This window comes from Indicator indicator, unplaced genomic scaffold (genome assembly GCF_027791375.1).
Source record: "Indicator indicator isolate 239-I01 unplaced genomic scaffold, UM_Iind_1.1 iindUn_scaffold_114, whole genome shotgun sequence".
Classification (NCBI taxonomy): Eukaryota; Metazoa; Chordata; class Aves; order Piciformes; family Indicatoridae; genus Indicator; species Indicator indicator.
Window position 1 is genome coordinate 47,006 of NW_026539224.1, and position 21,856 is coordinate 68,861.

A 21,856-nucleotide genomic window follows, 5' to 3' on the forward strand; every position below is an offset into this window, starting at 1 on the left:
GCTCACACTTCTCTTGATGCAGCCCAGACACAGCTGGTTCTGGGCAGCCAGTGACCATTGCCAGCCCCTGCTGAGCTCTGCATCGACTGACCCTCAACTGACCTCATCGTTGTGGGGTGCAGGGAAAAGTGTTGGAAGGACTCTGCAGAGCTGGGGGCAGGAACCTGTTGCCCTCTGTGTCTTTCTTTCCTCCTGCTAACCTTTCTCTCTCTCCTGCCTGCAGCTGGCAGAGCGAGGAGCGGCGCTGGGAGAAGCCTCCTCACAGGATGTCCTCTCCACCAAAGAACTCTCCGTAACAGACGACGATGACAATCCCGGCGGGACCTTGGGAAGCACTAACATTTCAGTAGCCCAGCACCCATTGTGGGTGGCCATTTCTCCCTCCCTTCTGCAAACCCCACCCTCCTCCTCCTCCTCCTCCTCTTCACCGTGATGATCTATTGATCCAGGAGAAGCCTGCTTCGTTTTGCTCCTCACCCCCTCGACTTCCGGCAGCTCTTGGGATTTGTATGGCAGCAGCGTAACCGTGGAGAGGCCGGGGTATCACAAACTTATGGATTTTGATAAGAGAGGAGGGAAAGGGGAGCTGGAGGAAGGTAAAAGGATGTCCAAGACGGGTGGAGGAAGGAGCAGTCATGGAAGTCGAAGCACTGGAACCAACTCAGGAGTCTTAATGGTTGGTCCTAACTTTCGGGTCGGCAAGAAGATTGGCTGCGGCAATTTCGGGGAGCTCCGGCTAGGTGAGGAGGGGCTGCTTCTGGCCTTGACTTCTTGTGGAGGGGCTTCTCCCTGGCACCCAGCTTCTGCATGGGTTGCTGGCACGTGCCTGTGACTGCCACCAGCACCAAGGGTGCTGAGCAGGCATAGGTTGCCCGTTGCAGTTCGCTGCAGTACGAGTGCTCAGCACCTTTGCTTTCCCTCTCCTCAGCCCCTTCAGGCTGTGCCTGGCCTCTCAAAGCCCACCACAACCCGAAGGCATGGTGGCAGAGGTGCTTCCCATCTCCCCACCATACCCACTTCAGTCCTCTCTGTTGGTTGCTGTGGTGGCCATGCAGGGAGTGAGGTTTGTTTGATGAGATGCAAATATCTGGGTGCTGCCCCACGTGCCTCAAGAGAGCAGCTCTGGAGGCATTCCAAACCCTCCTGGATGTGTTCCTGTGGGATTTCTTTGAGGTGGTCTTGCTCTAGCAGGAGGGTTGGACTTGATGATCTTCAGAGGTCCCTTCCAACCCCAAACCATGCTTGGGGCCTGTGGGGTGATCACTCTTCTGGGATGAACATCTGGGGAAGAGTCAGGAGTTTGCCACAGTCACAGAATGGGTTGGGTTGGAAGGGACCTTGAAGATCATCCAGTTCCATCCCCTGCCACGGGCAGGGACACCTCCCCCCAGCCCAGCTTGCTCAGGGCCTCATCCAGCCTGGCCTTGAACACCTCCAGGCAGGAGACATCCACAGCCTCCCTGGGCAACCTGTGCCAGTCTCTCCCCACCCTCACTCTCAACAATTTCTTCCTCATCTCCACTCTCAGTCTCCACTCTCCCAGCTCAAAGCCATTGTCCCTTCTCCTGTCACTCCCAGCCCTTGTCCAAAGTCCCTCCCCAGCTCTCCTGGAGCCCTTCAGGTACTGAAAGGCTGCTCTGAGGTCTCCCTGGAGCCTTCTCTTCTCCAGGCTCAACAATCCCAGCTCTCCCAGCCTGTCCCCACAGGGGAGGTTCTCCTGCCCTCTGAGCATCTTTGTAGCATTCTCTGGACCCTTGCCAATGTCCTTCTTGTGCTGGGGGCCCCAGAGCTGGACACACTTCTCCAGATGGGGTCTCTCCAGGGAAGAGCAGAGGGGCAGAATTCCCCCAGGTGGATTCTCTGTTTGTTTGAACCTGGTTGGCTCAGCTCCTAAAATGTTATGCTCTGGAAAGAGAGAGAGAGAGAAGGCTGAATGAAGCCCAGCACCTTCCATGGTGACTTCCGGGTTTGAGCCAAGTTTATCAAGCAGCAGATTTTGCTCAGAGTGTGGCTGAGTTGAGTTGAGTTGCTCCTCTCACCAAGCCTTTTCATGCCCCAGGAGGCTTTCAGCAGCTGTTAACCCTTCAGCTGGGAGCAGCCTGGCAGTGCCAGGCACTGTGGTGCCAGCAGCTCTGTCTAGAGGGCTGCAGGAATGTTGGCCTTGGCAGGCAGTGCTTTGGGGAAGGGCTTGTGCCCTCGGGAAGAGCCAGGCCAGAGCAGGCTGGGAGCTGTGACAGCCTTGCTGCTCCCTGGTATTTTTGGCAGCACCACTTCAAAGCAGGCTCTGAGCTCAGCCTGCAGTGAGCAGGCTCTGGGCAGGAGGAGCAGGAGGTGGGAGGCTGTCAGCAGGGTGGGGTGACTTTGCTTACCTCTCTGAGCCACCCCTGGCTGTGGGGAGCTGGGGTTGGCTCTGCCCAGCCTGACAGACTGGCTGGTGCCAGGCTGAACCACCCTGTGCCTGCCCTCCCTGATGGGATCAGAGCTTGGGCAGATGCTCCCCTTGCCTTCAGCTGAGTGGTTCCCATGTGCAGCAGCAGAGGTTCTGTCCCAAATGCTGTGGTGAGGAGCTCTGCTCCTTCCTCCAGAGCCAGGCTGGGGGGGTGAGGAGCTCTGCTCCTTCCTCCAGAGCCAGGTACCATAGAAGGAGAGAAATTTAGGGATTGTGCCACACCAGCTGCTCCTTTCATTACCCCCTGGGGATGCTGCCCCTCCTGCTGCCCCTCCTGCTGCCCCTCCTGCTGCCCCTCCTGCTGCCCCTCCTGCTGCCCCTCCTGCTGCCCCTGCAGGGCTGGCTGGGAGGGGTGGCTGGAGGGCTCTGAGCTACCCAGGGTCTAGCTGTGTCCTTCCACCTCCTTCTCCCTGCTCACCAGTGGGCATCCCACAGTGGGTACCTGTTTCTGGGTGAGCTCTGTTCCATCAGCCTGCTGCAGGTTGAATCAGTCAAGGCTGTGGCATCCATGGGGAGTGACTTGGGCAGGAGTTCCTGGCTGCCAGGGCAGGGCTTGGATCCCTCCCCTCTGTGTTCCTGCTGGCCATGGCAGGCTGGGCAGCACACAGATGTAGTGCCAGTGCCAGCCAGGCAGCACTACTGCCCAGTTCCTCACTGGATGAGCTGGGCTGGAGCAGTGCAGTGCAGCTGCCACCTCAGCCCTCAGGCACATGGGGTCTGGGGGGAGCTGTGTTTAGGTTGGGGCTTCTGTTACCTCCTGGTCATCCCCCATCCTGGTTTTTCACCCTGTGGTCTGGGCAGCAGATCCCAAGTGTCTGTTCCTGCCCCTGACAGCCTGCAGCTGTAGACAGGAGCCAGCCCAGCTCCTCCTGGGGCTTTGCAAAGGGCTTGGTATGCCCCAGGGCTGGGGCCAGTTCCCTTTGATAACTCAGTCAGTGATCTGGACAAGAGGATCAGGGCACAGTCAGTTTGCAGGTGGCACCAACCTGGGCAGAGTGCTGATGAGCTCGAGGACAGGAGGCTCTGCAGAGGACTTGGCCAGGCTGGATCCATGGCTGAGTTCAGTGAGATGAGGTTCAACAAGGCCAAGGACTGGGTCCTGCCCTTGGGTTACAACAACCCTGTGAATGCTCCAGGCTTGGGGCAGAGTGGCTGGAAACTGCCCAGCAGAAAAGGGCCTGGGGGTGCTGGGTGGCAGCAGCTGGAGAGGAGCCAGCAGTGCCCAGGGGGGCAAGAAGGGCAGCAGCAGCCTGGGCTGGAGCAGCAATGGTGTGGGCAGCAGGAGCAGGGCAGGGATGGTGCCCCTGGACTGGCACTGGTGAGGGCACAGCTTGAGTGCTGAGGTCAGTCTGGGGCTCCTCTCCCCAAGAAGGACATTGAGGGACTGGAGCAGGTCCAGAGAAGGACAAAAAAGCTGCAGAAGGGTCTGGAGAACAGGGCTGAGGAGGAGCAGCTGAGGGAGCTGGGGGTGTTCAGCCTGGAGAAGAGGAGGCTGAGGGAGACCTCATTGCTCTCTGCAGCTCCCTGAGAGGAGGCTGGAGCCAGGTGGATGTTCCTTCTCCCAAGGAACAAGCAACAGGCCAAGAGGAAATGGCCTCAAGTTGCCCCAGGGGAGGTTCAGGTTGGACATGAGGAACAATTTCTTCCCCTGGAGTTTTGTCAAGGCCTGGCCCAGGCTGCCCAGGGCAGTGGTGGAGTCCCCATCCCCAGAGGGCTTTCAAAGCCCTGGAGATGTGGTGCTGAGGACCATGGGTTGGTGGTGCCCTGGCAGTGCTGGGTTCAGGGCTGGACTCGGTCTGAGAGGTCTTCTCCTACCCAAAGTGTTCCATGGTTGAGGGAAGGTAGAGCCCTGGGCAGCACCTGCTGCCTGCAGCCCCTTGAGCTGCCTGCCTCCATGCCAGGGCTGGCTGCTGCCCACTCAAACACAAGGCAGGAGGGCACTGGTGGCAGCAGGGTGACCAGAGTGTAGCTGGTGGCTCCTGAGCCCTGGCACCAGGCTGTGGGCAAGCAGCAGGAGCCTGCAGCCCCCTGCCAGCTGCCCACATCCCTGGGACTGAGGCCAGCACAGCTCCCAGGAAGGCTTTGTTGGAGCAGAGCCCTCTGAGCAGCTCCTCAGTGGGGTTTGGTTTGGGCTGGGCTAGGCTGCAGGGAGAAGAGGAAGACCCAGACATGGACCAGAAAGATCAAAACTGAGCCCAGGGCAGCTGGGTGCTTTGCAAATCCCCTCCCCTGAGCTCTGCCTGCTGCTGGCTGCCTCCCAGCTGCCCTTTGCAGCCAGGAGCTGCTGTTTGTGCTGGGCAGGGGGTTCCTGAGGGGCCCCTCCCCAACCTGGGCCAAGGCTGTGCCACAGAGCTGCCCTGGGGAGCAAAGGCACCTGATGGGGACCCAAGAGAGGCTGCTTCTGTTCTTGCTGCAGGAGACCTCTGCAGATGTGCTGTGTGGAGCTGCCCTGTGCCCACCTCTCTGCCCAGCCTGCTGTTCCCATGGCTGATGGCAGCCTGGAAGCACCAGGGCTGGTTCCCTGTGACAGGAGAAGCTGGAGGAGAACTCTCTTGGTAAAAGAGTCACCATCCCTGGAGGTATTCAGGAGGGGACTGGATGTGGCACTTGGTGCCATGGTTTAGTAGTCATGAGGTCTTGGGTGACAGGTTGGACTTTGATGATCCTTGAGGTCTTTTCCAACCTTACTGATTGTGTGTGTGTGAAAGGCAACCCAGCAACGTGGAGAGAAGCAAAGCAGGGGCTGGCTCCTTGTGCTGTGTGGCAGCCACCAGTAGGTCACTACTACAGCTGGGCCAGGGCCATGTCCCTGCTGAATGGTCACATGCCAGTGCTGAGGACATTCCCAAGCTCTCTGGAGCTGTGGCTCCCACCCCTGGCTTGCAGCCTCCTGGGTGCTCCCAGGGGGTTACTTCTGGAGGGCCACAAGAGGTCCCTTCAGAAAGTGCAGACTGGGCTCACTGTGGGGCCTGTGACCCCTTCTCTGTCTTCAGCTCTGCAGTGCCCTCTGTGCAGGTCTGCTGAGGGACTTGGCCACCTCTGCTGAGCCACACACCCAGAACATGCTGGAAGCAGCTCAGGGACATCTTTGGAGTGGGCTGGGGAAGAGAAGAGCCCAGCCCTGCCTGCCAGCACCCCTTAGATTCACAGAATGGGTTGAGTTGAAGGGACCTTCAAAAGATCATCCAGGTCCAACCCTCCCCACCCCCCCCAACACCTCCCCCCAGCCCAGCTTGCTCAAGGCCTCATCCAGCCTGGCCTTCAACATCTCCAAGGAGGAGACATCCACAGCCTCCCTGGGCAACCTGTGCCAGTCTCTCCCCACCCTCACTCAACAATTTCTTCCTCATCTCCACTCTCAGTCTCCCCTCTCCCAGCTCAAAGCCATTGTCCTCATCCTGGCACTCCCAGCCCTTGCCACAACTCCCTCCCCAGCTCTCCTGGAGCCCCTTCAGGTACTGGAAGGCTGCTGTGAGCTCTCCCTGGAGCCTTCTCTTCTCCAGGCTAACAGCCCCAGCTTCAACCCTGCCCCCATCACTGATGGCTCTTGCTTGGTTTTCCTCTCATTCAGAGCCTCCTCAGGAGGCAGCTCAAGCTCTACAATATTTGGTTTTTCACCCCCCCAGTGGTATTAAACCCCAAGGAACTGGCAGTGCTTGGAGCAGTGCAGCTGCAGTCACTGGGGATGCAGCATGGGGCTGCTGCCCAGCTGCCTTCTCCTGGGCTCCTTGAGGGCACTGCCCAGGTGCCAGAGAAGCCAAAGTGCTTGTGCCAGCACCCAGGCACAGCTCCATGCTCCTGCTGCAGACAGAGCCACTCAGCATCACAGAAGGGTTGGGCTGGAAGAGAGCTCTGGAGAGCATCCAGTCCAAGCCCCTTACCAAGGCATTCACCTAGAGAAGGTCCCCCAGGAACACATCCAGGTGGGCATTCAATGGTCCAGAGATGGAGACTCCACCACCTCTCTGGGCAGCCTGCTCCAGGGCTCCACCACCCTTCAGTTCCAGAAGTTCCTCCTCATGTTCAGATGCAACTTCTGATGGGCAACTTTGTGCCCCTTGCCCTGGCACTGGGCACCACTGAACACAGCCTGGTGCCACCTTCCTGCCACCCCCCCTTGGAGTATTGCTCAGCACTGATCAGATCCCCCTCAGGCTGCTCTTCTCCAGCCTAAAGCCCCAATTCTCTCAGCCTGGCCCCACCAGAGATGTTCCACTGCCCTCAGCACCTTTGCTGTGCCCTCTGCAGCCAGTCCCTGTCCTTCCTGAGCTGGGAGCCCAGACCTGGCCCCAGGACTCCAGCTGTGGCCTCACCAGGGCAGAGCAGAGGGGCAGCAGAACCTCCTTTGACCTGCTGGCTACAGTCTTCCTGATGCCCCTCAGGATGCCACTGGCCTCCTGGCCATGAGGGCACCTTGCTGGCTCCTGCTCAGCCTCTTGCCAGCCTGTACTCCAAGCACAGGCTCCCATGTGGTCAGTGGATGCTGTGCCCTGTGCTGTGCCATGAGCAAGGGTAGTGCCAGGTCAAAGGTGGCCCAGGGGAAGCCACTTGGATGGGGACAGGGTGAGGAGCCCAGCACAGAGCACAGCTCCATCTCAGGCTGCTGTGGTGTGCAGGAGCAGCTGCAGGACCCTGCTGCAGCCAAGTCCACCATGGGGAGGGGACAGTCATGGTGGTGGCAGGAGGTGAGAAGGCCCTTGCCAGCCTGTGGGCACCATATAGACCCAGGGCTGGGTGGCTGCCCCTCACTCAGTGCTGCTGGGCCCTGTCCCATCCTGCAGGTGCTGGCAGCTGGATCCAGAGGCTCCACCAGCCCTGAGCAGGGCAAAGGCCTCTCTGCAAACACAAATATTTGCTTTCTGGCTCCCATCTTGCTGCTCTGCTCTTCTCTTTTCTCCTTGCAGAAGTATTTTTCAGCTCTGACCCCTGCAGCAGTGCCCAGGGCACACCCAACACATTTTTGGTGTTGAAGTTGCCTGGGGGTGGGGAGCTGCTCCTGGAGCAAGGAGTTCCCTGCATGGGGGAAGGACTCCACAGCTCCCCTTCTCTCCTCCTTCTTTCACTTTTTGTTCCTCTCCTGCTGGGCCACTTCTGAGTGCTGCAGGCAGGGGTGAGCCATGGGGGTGTCAAATGGCTTGGGCTGGTTCCTCAGGCTGCCAGCTCCCAGGACATGTTTGTGGGTAGTGCTCTGTGCCAGCAAGCTACAGGAGGGACTGAGTGTGGTGGGGACAGGGCAGATGCCACCCAACAAGAACAGGAGGACCCCTCCAAGCACAGCCCTGCTGGGGATGCTCCCTACCTCGTTCCCCTCTCCTTCCCTTCTCCCTCCTACCACCAAACCATGGCACTCAGCACCACAGCTCCACAGCTTTGCACTGCCTCCAGGGATGGAGCCTCCCCCACTGCCCTGGGCCAGGCCTTGACAATCCTCAAGGGGAAGAAATTGTTCCTCATGTCCAGCCTAAGCCTCCCCTGGGGCAACTTGAGGCTGTTTCCTCATGTCCTACCACTTGTTCCTTGGGAGAAGAGTCCAACCCCCACCTGGCTCCAGCCCCTGGGGGAGGTTTTTTCCCTCCCCATGAAGTCCCTGGGATGTGACTGCTCACAGCAGGGCTGAGGGAGCTGCAGTGAGGTCCATCAAGATTTCAGTTCTTCCCTGCCCTAGTCAAGTTCCCAATGAGCTGAGGGCTTCCTGGAGCTCTCTGGAGCCATGTAAGGGCCTGGGGGATGTCCCAGCTCCTTCCCAGGAAATGCCAGCCCAGGACGGGCCGAGCCCCCCGGCTCTGGCATATGCTTGTCCCTCCCAAATCGCCTGCTGCCTAATCCCTGAGAGGGGATTTGGGTTTGCAGAGACAGGAGGCAAAGTGGCTTTGCGGGGAGGTGCCCTGGGATGGGAGGCAGCCAGCGAGGCAGCAGGGCTGAGCCCCTCGGCGGCTGCAGAGCCCAGCCCTGGGCGGAGCTGCGCCGTTAGTGCCTCCCATTCATCCCTCCGGCCGTCATCTGCCGGCTCCGGCGCTCAGCAGCTGCCTCTGATGTCACCCGGCCAGGATTTATTGCTGCTTCAGGTGGAGGGCAGCGGTGGGAGCAGATGAAATCTTATGCCAGGAGGAGCTTGTTCCCTGAGCACATTGCTTGGAGCAAATCCGAGGAGACAGATGCAGCTCTGTGGCATAGGCAATGGGATCGGAGTCTGCCCTTAGTTCTGCTCTCCTGGAGGCCTCTCAGGCACTGCTGCAAACCTCTTCAGTGAGGAGGAATCTCCTTGGTGTGAGGGCACTGGAGCCCTGGAGCTCAGAGAGGTTGTGGAGTCTCCTTGTGTGGAGAGCTTCCAACCCCCCCTGGGCATTGTGCTGCTGGGCAAGCTGCTGTGGGTGCCCTCCTCTGACACTGTGATCCCCAGAGTCCCCTTCCAGCCCCACCATGCTGGGATTCTGGGATTAATCTTTGCCTTTATGGACCTGGGGCAGAGTTTGTACTGACTCTAACCAGTGGTAACACCTCCCTCACGCCCTCCAGGCTCTCTGGGGTGAGCAGGGTGGTGTGCAGACACCTTTAGCTCAACCTCTCAGGGTAGGAAGACTCCCAGAAAGGTGCTGAGCCATCTAGGAAGCTGTTTACAGGGTTAGGGGGTGGCATGGCTGCCCCTTTCAGCTGCCCCTTCAGCTGCCCTGGGTTGTTGGAAGCAGGCACCTGGGCTCCCTACAGGACCACAGGACCTTCAGCTTCACCTTGCATGGTCTGGGCTATGCTGTGGGTCTGCTCCTGGCTTCCCCTGCACCCTCAGGAGGGTGGGAGAATGCCAAAGGCTGAGGTTGAGCTGCAGGTGGTGTGCACACAGCCTGTGCTGGCCCCAGGAGTGATCCCAGCCCTGGGGAAGGGCTGTCCACCTACCTGCTGTGTCCTCAAACCACTGCCAGCTGCAAGCTTTCCCAGTGCTCTTGGGGGCCCTTCCTCCCTGCCACCCTCTACACAATCCCACAGTGTCCCCCAGCTCTGGAGAGCACCCCCAGAGCAAGGCAGCTCCCCTCTGTGCAGGGCTGGGAGAGAGAAGCATCAAGTCCCAGCCTTGGCAATCCCTGCAGGCCTCAATTGGGACATTGCCCCCTCCCAGCAGATTTGGTTCCAGCCCCCCCCAGCAGCCTGCCTGTCCCAAAGGAATCCATCTGGGAGTAATTAGCAGGCATGCTGCAACTCCCCACAATGGGTTCCATGCCTGCAGGCTCCTCCAGGAGCTGCTGAACCTGTTCTGGACGTGCTGGGGGTGGGAGTGCTGTGGAGTGAAGCCAAGGCTCCCTTCTTCCAACTGCCTTTTGTGTCTCTCCCTGCAGGGAAGAACCTCTACACCAACGAATACGTAGCTATCAAATTGGTGAGTCCTGGGGTGGTCAGGGGGGCCCTGCTCAGGCTGCCTGGGAAGGAGCTGCTCACCCTCCCTGGGCTGTTTCTGGTGGGTCAAGCTGGGTGGGGGCTGGGTGAGGACAGGCAAAACAATCCCCGTGCAGGAGGGGGGACCTGGGCCCGGGGGCTTGGCTTCTCCTGGTTCTCCCTGTGGCCTGTGCCATGCTCAGCTGGTACCAGCAGCACAGAGACCCCCAGGGGAGGGGTGGTCCCCACTGAGAGCTGCTTCTGTTCATGTCTGCCCCAGCACCCAGATCTCTCTGCAGAGCTGGGTCTGGCTCCCACAGTTTTCTCTCTTTGGCTCCTGAGGCTTCATCTCCATTTTGTACCAACCCCCAAATGCTCTCAGTCCTGCTGCTGCCAGCATCTGAAGGAGGTGTGTGACACCCAGACCTCCTGAATGGTCACTCTGCCACAGCCTTAACTGTTCCTCCTTCTCTTCCCCCAAGGAACCCATCAAGTCCCGGGCCCCCCAGCTGCACCTGGAGTACCGCTTCTACAAACAGCTCGGCAATGCAGGTTGGGGGCTGGGCCGGCTGGGCTGGGCTGGGGACTGGGCCGGCTGGGCTGGGGGCTGGGCTGGGCTGGGCTGGGCTGGGGACTGGGCCGGCTGGGCTGGGGGCTGGGGGCTGGGGGCTGGGCTGGGCTCGGCTGGGCTGGGCTCGGCTGGGGGAGGGAAGCTTCCACTCTACGTGACTCTGCAACTTCCCTCCCCAGCCTGAGCAGCCCCTGCCCATCTGCTCGGCTGGGGGAGGCTGATTTTCCACACAGCCTCCGAGTCTAAGCTTTGATCCCTTTTGATTTAGTCCTTTCCCCCCCACCTCCCCCACAGCAGTGCTGGGGATGCAGATGGAGCTGCCTCCTTCACCCTCCTGCCAAGAGCAGAGCCAGGCTGGCTGCAGCACAGGAGGAGGGCAGTGCAGGGACATCCCCCCCCCTCCCCTGTCTGTCTGCAGCCCCTCTCCCAACTCCCTGGCCCTGAGAGCATGGCTCTGTGCTGCTCCACCCTGCCAGGAGCTCTGCCAACCCCTGCTCTGTCTCTTGCAGAAGGAATTCCTCAGGTTTACTACTTTGGCCCCTGTGGGAAGTACAATGCCATGGTGTTGGAGCTGCTGGGCCCCAGCCTAGAAGACCTCTTTGATCTGTGTGATCGAACCTTCACGCTCAAGACCGTCCTGATGATCGCAATCCAGCTGGTGAGGGCACAGCTGCACCTCCCCTGGGCACCAGAGTGGCAGCTGGCCATGGGGGTCACAGCCTGGGGGCACTGCAGGAGGAGAGGGGACAGAGGGGTGAGCAAGGCCCAGCCAGCTACAGGAGGCACTGGCACATCCCAGCCCACCTCCTGCCATAGCTCAGCCTGGCCCTCATCTAGGAGGGTCTTCCTCCTTCCCCGAGAGCCCTTCTCTGAGCAGCTCTGACTGTGTGCTCAAGGTGTGATCAGGAGATGCCAGCCAGAGGGACCTGGAGAAGTAGCCACATGAGAACCTCATGAGGTTCAACAAGGCCAAGCACAAAGTCCTGCACCTGGGCTGGGACAAATCCTGGTACCAACACAGGCTGGGGATGAAGGGCTGGAGAGCAGCCCTGAGGAGAAGGGCTTGGGGGTGATGAGCTGGAGGTGAGCCAGCACTGAGCACTGCCAGCCCAACCCCAGCCCTGTCCTGGGCTGATCCCCAGCAGGGTGGGCAGCAGGGGCAGGGAGGGGATTCTGCCCCTCTGCTGTGCTCTGCTCAGACCCCCCCTGCAGTGCTGGGGCAGCTCTGGAGCCCTCAGCACAGACAGGGAGCTGGTGGAGCAGGGCCAGAGGAGGCCACAGCAATGCTGGCAGGGCTGGAAGCCCTCTGCTGGGAGCCAGGCTGAGAGAGTTGGGCTTGGGCAGCCTGCAGAGGAGAAGGCTCCAGGGAGACCTTCTGGTGGCCTTGCAGTGCTTCAAGGGCTGAGCAGAAAGCTGGGGACAGACTTTGGAGCAGGACCTGCTGGGACAGGACAAGGGGAGGTGGTTTGGAACTGCAAGAGGGAGATTGAGAGTGGAGAGAAGGAAGAAATGTTTGACCCTGAGGGTGCTGAGAGCCTGTCCCAGGCTGCCCAGAGAGGTGGGAGCTGCCCCATGGCTGGCACCACTGCAGGTCAGGCTGTGTGGGGCTGTGAGCAACCTGCTCTGGTTGGGGATGTCCCTGCTGGCTGCAGGGGGTGGGACTGGATGAGCTTTGAAGGTTCCTTCCCACCCAACCCAGTCTGTGACTCCAGGATTCTGTGTCATACCCAGCACCCAAAGCACCTCCTAAAACTGGAGCCTCTCCAGGGCAGTGTCTGCCACACTGCCAGCCTGGGGCTGCCCCTGCACACTGCTGCTCTCCAACTGCCCAGAGCTCCCTGGCACCTTCCAGACAGGATCAGGATTTCTCCTTCCTCACAGGAAGCTTTGAAGGTCCCTTCCCACCCAAACCAGTCTGTGATCCTGTGTGACCAGGCTGAGGTCACCTCCTGGAGCTGCAGAACCTCTTGCCTCGTCCTTTCCGCTCAGAGTGACGTGCAGGCGATGGGAGCAGAGTCAGGCCCAGGGGAGGAGGGGGTGCAGGGAGGTGTGCAGGGCGCAGGCTGGTGCTGAGCTCTTCCTTCTGCCCCCAGATCACCAGGATGGAATATGTCCACACCAAAAGCCTCATCTACAGGGACGTGAAGCCAGAGAACTTCCTGGTGGGGCGGCCGGGCAGCAAGCGGCAGCACACCATCCACATCATCGACTTCGGCCTGGCCAAGGAGTACATCGACCCCGAGACCAAAAAACACATCCCCTACCGAGAGCACAAGAGCCTGACAGGGACAGCTCGCTACATGAGCATCAACACACACCTGGGCAAAGGTGCCTGCTGCCAGCCCTGCCCCCAGCACGGGCAAGGGGGCTGGGGGCGAGCTGCCACCGCAGCTCTGCAGCCCTGGGGGTGTTGGTGGAGTTGGGGTGATGCTGGGCAGGGGGATAGGGGCAGTGGTGGTCATCTTCTCATAGGCTGCAGCAAAAGTGTTTGACTTGAAATTCAAGCAGCAGCAGCTGCAGCAGGGTCACTTGTGGGCAGTTGCAGCTGCAGTGGGCACTGGCAGCACAAAAGGCCAAGGGCAGCCTGGGTGGCATCCAAAGCAGTGTGGCCAGAGCTGGAGAGAGAGGATCCTGCCCCTCTGCTCTGCTCTGTGCTGCTCTGCTCTGGGGAGACCTCACCTGCAGGGCTGGGGCCAGCTCTGGGGCCCCCAGCACAAGAAGGACATGGAGCTGTTCGAGCAGGTCCAGAAGAGGCCACCAAGATGATCAGAGGACTGGAGAACCTCTGCTATGGGGACAGGCTGGAAGAGTTGGGGCTGTTGGGGCTGGAGAAGAGAAGGCTCCAGGGAGACCTCAGAGCAACCTTCCAGGACCTGAAGGGGCTCCAGGAGAGCTGGGGAGGGACTTTGGACAAGGGCTGGGAGTGGCAGGATGAGGGAAAATGGCTTTGAGCTGGGAGAGGGGAGATTGAGAGTGGAGATGAGAAAGAGATTCTTGAGAGTGAGGGTGGGGAGAGACTGGAACAGGTTGCCCAGGGAGGTTGTGGCTGCCCCCTCCCTGGAGGTGTTCAAGGCCAGGTTGGATGAGAAGAGAGAAGAGAAGCCTCTGGTGGCCTTAGAGCTGCATTTCAATATCTGCAGGGGACCTACAGGCAGGCTGGGGAGGGACTGTTCGGAAGGGGCTGTGGGGATAGGCCAAGGGGCAGTGGTTTGAAACTGGAGCAGGGCACAGTTAGGTTGGACATCAGGAGGAAGTTCTGTACAGTGAGGGTTGGGGAGACAGTGGAAGAGGTTGCCCAGGGAGGTGGTTGAGGCTTCATCCCTGGAGACATTGAAGACCAGACTTGCTGTGTCCTTGGGCAGCCTGCTCTAGCTGGAGCTGTCCCTGCTGCCTGCAGGGGGTTGGCCAAGATGCCCTCTGAGGGTCCCTTCCAAGCAGATGCAATCTGTGACTCTGTTTTTGTCTCCACACAGAACAAAGCCGCAGGGATGACCTGGAAGCACTTGGGCACATGTTTATGTACTTCCTCCGTGGGAGCCTCCCTTGGCAAGGCCTCAAGGTAAGTGTCAGGTCCCTCCTGGGCATGGCTGCCCTGTGAGTCTGGGCAGCAGCAGGGAGTGGAGGAGGCTTTGTCCCCTGGGGTGTTGGAGGGCTGGCACCGTGCAGGGGCTGCTGCTGTGAGCTCTGTGCTGCGTGGCTCTAGGTGTGTCCCCCCTGCTTTTGGGTGTCCCGGCTGCTCTCACAGAGGCTGTCCTGGAGCCACACTCCCTGGTGTTCACCCTCCTGGGTGGGAGCTTCCTTGGGGACCAGCTTTAGGCTGTTCCTGGTAAATTGGCACCATGAAAGCATCGTTGGTCTGATGGCAGCCAGTGCCCTGCCCCTGCTGCTGCCCTCCTCCCTGTCCCCGCCAGGCCGACACGCTCAAGGAGAGGTACCAGAAGATCGGCGACACCAAAAGAGCCACTCCAGTGGAGGTGCTCTGTGAGAACTTCCCAGGTGAGGGCTCCTTGTGGGTCTTGCCCCTATCCCCCTTGAGCCTGTGGCTGTGTCCCCCTGCCCCAACCCAGCCCCACTGTGTCCCTGCAGAGGAGATGGCAACCTACCTGCGCTACGTGCGGCGCTTGGACTTCTTCGAGAAGCCTGACTACGACTACCTGAGAAAGCTCTTCACAGACCTGTTTGAGAGGAACGGTTATGTCTTTGACTACGAATATGACTGGGCAGGGAAACCCCTGGTGAGAGGCCAGGGACTGCTGGGCACAGGCTGCTGGATCCCAGGGAGGCGGTGGGGACTTGGTACCACAGCCCCTTGGTGAGAGGCTGCTGGGCCCCAGGGAGGTGGTGGGGACTTGGTACCACAACCCCTTGGTGAGAGGCTGCTGGGCCCCAGGGAGGTGGTGGGGACTTGGTACCACAACCCCTTGGTGAGAGGCTGCTGGGCCCCAGGGAGGCGGTGGGGACTTGGTAGCACAGCGCCCAGCCCTGCTGTGCTCATCACAGGGTGGTAGAGTTGTAGGGGATGGAAGGGACCTCAAGGTTCATCCATCCAGTGCCACCCCCCTGCCAAGGCAGGGGCACCTAGGGCAGGTCACACAGGAACGTGTCCAGGTGGGGTTTGAAAGTCATAGAATCACAGAATTTTTAGGGTTGGAAGGGAGCTCAAGGCTCAGCCAGTGCCAACCCTCCTGCCATGCCCAGGGACACCTCACACCAGAGCAGGTTGCTCACAGCCACCTCCAGCCTGGCCTTAAAAACCTCCAGGGATGAGGCTTCCACCACCTGCCAGGACAACCTGTGCCAGCGTCTCACCACCCTCATGGTGAAGAACTTCTTCCTCACATCCAATCTGAATCCACCCATTTCTGGTTTTGTTCCATTCCCCCAGTCCTATCACTCCCTGGCACCCTAAATAGTTTGCAGAGATGGAGGCTCCATCACCTCCCTGGGCAGCCTTCTCCAGAGCTCTGCCACCCTCACACCAAAGGTTCCTCCTCATGTTCAGATGGAACCTCCTGGGTTGCAGTTTGTGCCCATTGCCTCTTGTCCTGGCACTGGGCACCACTGTGAAGGGTCTGGCCTCACCTTCCTGCCCCCCACCCCTTAGATGTTTGTAAGCATCCATGGCCAAGAGATGAACTCCCCCAGGCTCCCCAGGCACCAGCAGCCAGCTCCACGCTGGGGCTGTCCAGCTGATGAGCTCAAGCTGTGACACAGCAGTCTGAGGCTCCTGCAGCTGAGGGGAGCCCAGCAGTGGAGCTGGCACCTCCCCTTCTGCCATGGGCACCCCCAAGGGCTGGCTGCAGCCACCCACCGAGCGTTGAGCTGCTGGGGCAGGGAGCAGGCCCCGATTCTGGGGTGCTTTGCAGGATCAGGGGGTGCAGGGTGGTGAGAGTTGTGCTGTGCCATGGCTGATGTTGTCCTTGTGGTGTCCCCAGCCCACCCCCATCGGCACGATGCACAGCGAGGTGCAGGTGCAGCCCCCGAACAGAGACAAAGCACAGCCACACACCAAACACCAGGTGAGAGTGGGCACTGGGCACGGGGCACTGGGCATGGGGCACAGCTGGGCTTCTGCTCCACACACTCACACAGCCCAGTGGGGCCTCTGGGCAGCAGCAGAGACTGAGGCAGCCCTTTTGCCCCAGTGCTGTGTGTGGGAGGGCTTCTCCCTGCAGGTTGAGGCTGTGGCTCATGAGGGGACCAAGGCAGTGTCCCCTGTGCCAGGTGGCCTGGCAGAAGCAGGAGGAAGCTGCCATGCGGGGGCTCCAGCATAGCAGGGAAGCACCAGGCCTGGGCTTCAGCTGGCAAACTGCAAGGTTATTGCTGGCCAGGGGCTGTGGGCATGGCACAGGCTGAGCCACTGAGATGCCCCTGGTGCTGTGCCACCACATGGGTAACACTGCCCTGTTCGTGGTGCCACCTCCATCAGTGGAACAGGGACGTGGCATAAGGGAAGGATTTGTGGGACAGCTTGGCAGTGCAAGGCCCTGTGCTGGACAGAGGAGCTGGCTGTGCCCTGGGCACCGGCCGGGCACGGGGGCCGGCAGGGCAGGAGATGGGCAGAGCTGTGCCAGCAGCTCCCTGCCTGTGCCACTGTGGGAAGGTGCCAGGCTGTCCAGGCTCTTCTCTGGCGCTGTGGCCTGGAGGAAATGAGGTCTTGGGGCTGCTGCTATCAAGAGGTGAGCCCTGGGCAGACCTCATCCTCTTGCCTTGAACCTCCCCAGGGAGCAGAGCAGCTGCAACTGAGCTGCAGCTGGGGGTGCAGCACCCACACATCAACCCAGCAGTGCCCCTTGCTGCTCCTGCCCGAGCACAGGGAGCCTGGCACAGCCCTGGCAGTGCTTCCTTAGGGAGAGGGCAATGTCTTCAAAGTACCTCTGGCTTGTTCCTGGGAACTGGCTCCCAGCAAGGTCTGCTCCCTACCTCTGGTCCATGAGATCCCTGTTCAACTTCCCTGCTTGGGAGCAGTGGGACAGCAAAGCACAGAACTCTGCCAGCCTGGCAGCAGGCTCCATCCTGGGGCTGCAGGGTCCCAGCAGGCATGGGGCTCTGCCATGCTCACCATGGCAAGGCAGCTCCGGGCTGTGGGACAGCTGAGGAGCCTGTGCCCTCCAGGAGCAGCGTGGCAGGGGCTGTGCCAGCCTTGATAGGTCTCATTTGCTGGAGAGTGGCCAGAGGCATGGGCTTGGCCCAGCTGCATCTCCCCAGCCTGCTCCAGACAGGGCTGTGTGGGGCTGGTTGTGCTCCTTGGGGCTGGTTGTATTCCTTGGGGCTGGTTGTGCTCCATGGGGCTGGTTGTGCTCCTTGGGGCTGGTTGTGTTCCTTGGGGCTGGTTGTGCTCCATGGGGCTGGTTGTGCTCCATGGGGCTGGTTGTATTCCTTGGGGCTGGTTGTGTTCCTTGGGGCTGGTTGTGTTCCATGGGGCTGGTTGTGTTCCTTGGGGCTGGTTGTATTCCTTGGGGCTGGTTGTGTTCCATGGGGCTGGTTGTGCTCCATGGGGCTGGTTGTATTCCTTGGGGCTGGTTGTGTTCCATGGGGCTGGTGGTGTTCCTTGGGGCTGGTTGTATTCCTTGGGGCTGGTTGTATTCCTTGGGGCTGGTTGTGCTCCTTGGGGCTGGTTGTGTTCCATGGGGCTGGTTGTATTCCTTGGGGCTGGTTGTGTTCCATGGGGCTGGTTGTGTTCCTTGGGGCTGGTTGTGCTCCATGGGGCTGGTTGTGTTCCATGGGGCTGGTTGTATTCCTTGGGGCTGGTTGTGCTCCATGGGGCTGGTTGTGTTCCATGGGGCTGGTTGTATTCCTTGGGGCTGGTTGTGTTCCATGGGGCTGGTTGTGTTCCTTGGGGCTGGTTGTGCTCCATGGGGCTGGTTGTATTCCTTGGGGCTGGTTGTATTCCTTGGGGCTGGTTGTGCTCCATGGGGCTGGTTGTGTTCCTTGGGGCTGGTTGTGTTCCTTGGGGCTGGTTGTATTCCTTGGGGCTGGTTGTGCTCCATGGGGCTGGTTGTATTCCTTGGGGCTGGTTGTGCTCCATGGGGCTGGTTGTGTTCCATGGGGCTGGTTGTATTCCTTGGGGCTGGTTGTGTTCCATGGGGCTGGTTGTGCTCCATGGGGCTGGTTGTGCTCCATGGGGCTGGTTGTATTCCTTGGGGCTGGTTGTGTTCCTTGGGGCTGGTTGTGTTCCTTGGGGCTGGTTGTGCTCCATGGGGCTGGTTGTGCTCCATGGGGCTGGTTGTATTCCTTGGGGCTGGTTGTGTTCCTTGGGGCTGGTTGTGTTCCATGGGGCTGGTTGTGTTCCTTGGGGCTGGTGGTGCTCCGTGGGGCTGGTTGTATTCCTTGGGGCTGGTTGTGTTCCATGGGGCTGGTGGTGCTCCTTGGGGCTGGTTGTGCTCCATGGGGCTGGTTGTGCTCCATGGGGCTGGTTGTGTTCCGTGGGGCTGGTGGTGCTCCATAGGACTGACTGGGCCTCGTTGGGATGGTTGTGCCCCAAGGGGCTGGCTGGGCTCTATGTACTGCCCTGAGGGACATGCCCAGAGCCTGGCTGCACTGCCAGGGGGCTGTGTGTGGCAGGGAGGGCACAGCCCCACGCTGCCACGGCAGGGACTGCTCCGGGGAGCCGCAGGGACGGTGCTGTGCCGGTGCCCTCCCCCGTCACAGACTCTGCTGCCTCGGTCATGGTTTTGCTTTTGCATGTTCTTATTTTCTCGACTCCCTTTGCCACTCTTCTCCTTGCCCTTTCCCACCACCTCCTCCTCCCTTTTCTTCCCCATTCTTCCTCTTTTCTTTTGTTTCTTTTCATCCTGTTCCTCCTGCCTGGCCGAGCAGCCACCCGAGGGGACGGAGGTGTGGGATCCTCAGGCCGGTGTGCAGCCTGCCGAGGAGCCTTTGGGAGCTCAGCTGGCAGCCGGCAGGCTCGGGGGGTCCGTCCAGGTACACACAACCACGCGCCGAGGGCACGGGGGGCACGGGAGGGAGCAGAGCCAGCCTGTGCCAGGCGGCCTGCAGCCCAGCGCGGGGCACGGCTGTCTGTGGGCAGCGCTGGGGATCAGCCCTGCCCCCCAGCCTGGGGGGGCATCAGGGCCATGCATGGCCTGGGCTGCCACACAGGCTGCCCTGTCCCCATGGCACTCCACACAGGCTACGCTGTCCCCATGGCACTGCCACACAGGCTGCCCTGTCCTCATGGCACTGCCACACAGGCTGCTCTGTCTCCGTGGCACTGCCACACAGGCTGCCCTGTCCCCATGGCACTCCACACAGGCTGCCCTGTCCCCGTGGCACTGCCACACAGGCTGCCCTGTCCCCATGGCACTCCACACAGGCTGCCCTATACCCATGGCACATGGGTGCTCACAGCTCAGACAAGGCTGGCACTGCTTCCTAGGTACCCTGGGTGCTGCCGTGGCACTCGGAGGGCTGTTAGTACTGGATGAGCACTGGCTCTGTGCCACACTGCAGCCCAGTGGGCATCAGGCTCTGCCTTCAGTGCAGCCTGTGCCAGCAGTGCTGGACCAGGAGGCCTTCTCCCAGGTGGGGACTTCCCTGTGCCTCCTGGGCTGGGTCCTGCTTCTCCTCCCTTCCCTGGGCACCCCTCAGCCTCTTGCCTCTGCCTGGGTCCTGCACTTGCGCCGTTGGCCTCCTGCTCGCCGCCCTCGCTGCCCTCTGCCCCCCTTGGCCTGGTGTGCTGCAGCCCCTGCTGCTGGTGGGGCAGCCCTGGTGGCTGCCCAGGGGCTGGGCCTGTGCTGCTTCCTCTGTCTCTGCTGCCATCCCTGCTGCTCCTTGCTGCTGCTCCGCAGTGAATCTCTGCTGGTGCTTGGTCCCAGAGCCTGGGCAGAGAAGGGCTGGGGCTGGGGCAGGCCCTGGGGCCAGCTCATGCTCTGCCCAGCTCCTCCTGTGCCATGTCCCCTCCCTGCCAGGGTGGCTGCTCCCTGCTCTTGCAAACCCCAAATCCTGTCCTCTGCCTGTGCCCAGCACTGCAGGGGGTGTTGGTGAAGCTCAGAGGTCTCTGGGCTGGTTTGGGGGGTGGGGGTGTGGCTTGACGTGGCCCTGCCAGCTGGGCACTGTGGCTGTCAGATGGCAGCTCCTCCATGAGACTGGGCAAGGCTGAGCCTCTTAGCTTGGTGATCCTGCGGGCTGTGCATCCCCAGGGAGCTCCTGGCTTTGTGGGCACGGGCCAGGCAGGGTTTAGGCAAGTCCCAGCTGCCTGTACCAAGCCCAGCTCACTTGGGTGACTTGGATCTCCTGCCAGCCTTGGCACCATGCACAGCCCTGCTGCCCTGGTGAGCAGGCAGGAGCTCAGGGGCACCTCAAGGCTGGCAGGAGCCCACAGGGCTGGGGACTCGGACTGGGGAGCAAGAGCTGTGTCCAGCTGCTGAGCCATGGCAGAGTCTCCTTGGAGCCAGCAGCTTCCTGGGGCCAGGCCTCCTGGGTGTGCTGGAGCTGGCAGCCATCGAGGTGTGCAGGGGTTCTGGGATCCTCCTTGAGACTCCAAGAGGATCCAGCCCCTCGGTGTGCCGGGGCTGCTCGGGAGTGCTCCACACCGAGGCTGAGCACTTCCCAGCACTGTCTGGGGGGGTGTGGCACCATCCTGCTGCCCTGTGCAGGGCCCTCCCGGCTCATGCAGGGCTCTGGGGAGGGGCTTCTGGGGTTGCACCTCTCTGGGATGCAGCTCCGTGGGGTGGGGGCTGAGGGCCGGGGGCTGCCCCTCACTGCCGCTGCTCTCTCTGCAGGTGATGAGCTCCACCAACGGAGAGCTGAACACGGACGACCCCACGGCAGGACATTCGAACGCCCCCATCACAGCCCCCACCGAGGTGGAGGTGACAGACGATACAAAGTAAGGACAGGCACCGCCCTGCTGCCTCCTGCTCGCAGCGGCCTCGGCCTTCAGCAGCTGCTGGGGAGGAGCAGCCCAGCCCCCAAGCCCAGCCCTAGAGCCTAACCCCAGAGCAGAGTCCCAGAGCCCAGCCCCAAAGTCCAGCCCTAGAGCCCAGCCCCAAACTCAGCCCTAGAATCTAACCCCAGAGCCCTGTCCCAGAGCCCAGCCCTGCTGCTCTGCAGGGCCACCACCCTCAGCTCCTTCCCCCCTCACCCTGCTCAGCCCTGAGGGTCTCACACCCTTCCCACAGCCAGCACAGAGAGGCAGAACAGAGCTGGGGACATTTCTCCTCCAGGAGCCCCATCTCTGGCTGCTGCTGTTTGCTGTGGCTGGCAGTGCACATTCCATGGCCACTGTCACTCACTGTGGCCATCACAGTTTGCTAGGGTCTGGAAGGGACCTCTGGGGACCATCCAGTCCAAGCCCCCTGCTCCAGCAGGGCATCCACAGCAGCTTGCCCAGCACCACAATGCCCAGGGGGGGTTGGAAGCTCTCCACACCAGGAGACTCCACAACCTCTCTGGGCAGCCTGCTCCAGGCCTCCAGCACCCTCACACCAAACAACTTTCTCCTCCTGCTCAGCTGGAACCTCCTGGGTTCCAGTTTGTGCCCATGGCCTCTTGGCCTGTCCCTGGGCACCACTGAGCAGAATCTGGCCCCAGCCTCTTGCTATTTGCCCTTTAGTGTTCCCAGTCCAGCCCCTGCCCTGTGCCAGGGCACTTCCCACAGCAGCTGTGCCCGCAGGGGCTCACCAAGAAGCTGGGGGAGTTCCCATCCCCCTTCCTCCGACTCTGCCCCGACCATGGCGCTGCTGACCCCCTCCATGTGCAGGCCGGGCTCTGGCAGGGTCCCCTCTGTCCCCAGGTGCTGCTGTTTCTTCAAGAGAAGGAAGAGGAAAACCACCAAGCGTCGCAAGTGAGCCGTGGGGCCGGGCGGAGCGGCGTGCGGTGCCTGCTCTCTCCCTCCGGCCGCGGCTGGATCTTCACCTGCGGAGCCGGCGGCGGCCCCGGGGTTTGTGCGGGGCCGGGGGAGGGGGGTGCCGAGCCGGACGGGCTCCCCCCAGCGCCCCAGGCGCAGGCGGGGAGCGGGGACTCCCCAA

General features: G+C 61.2%; 1 protein-coding gene across 4 annotated transcripts; it reads left to right on the forward strand.

Annotated features, from left to right (window-relative positions):
* The first annotated feature begins 238 nt into the window (after positions 1-238).
* CSNK1G2 (casein kinase 1 gamma 2) lies at positions 239-21,694 on the forward strand. Of its 4 annotated transcripts, XM_054398795.1 has the most exons (12): positions 239-740; positions 9,778-9,818; positions 10,297-10,366; positions 10,895-11,043; positions 12,479-12,713; positions 13,859-13,944; positions 14,297-14,381; positions 14,472-14,620; positions 15,821-15,904; positions 18,705-18,809; positions 20,609-20,715; positions 21,622-21,694. In XM_054398795.1, exons 1-12 carry the CDS (start codon positions 554-556, stop codon positions 21,674-21,676), a joined length of 1,353 nt encoding a protein of 450 aa, XP_054254770.1. In that variant the 5' UTR covers positions 239-553; the 3' UTR covers positions 21,677-21,694. The 4 variants fall into 4 exon arrangements, with proteins under 4 accessions (XP_054254770.1, XP_054254771.1, XP_054254772.1 ...); XM_054398796.1 differs by lacking the exon at positions 18,705-18,809 and having other exon boundaries at positions 10,297-10,408; positions 10,865-11,043; XM_054398797.1 differs by lacking the exon at positions 18,705-18,809.
* The last annotated feature ends 162 nt before the right edge of the window (positions 21,695-21,856 follow it).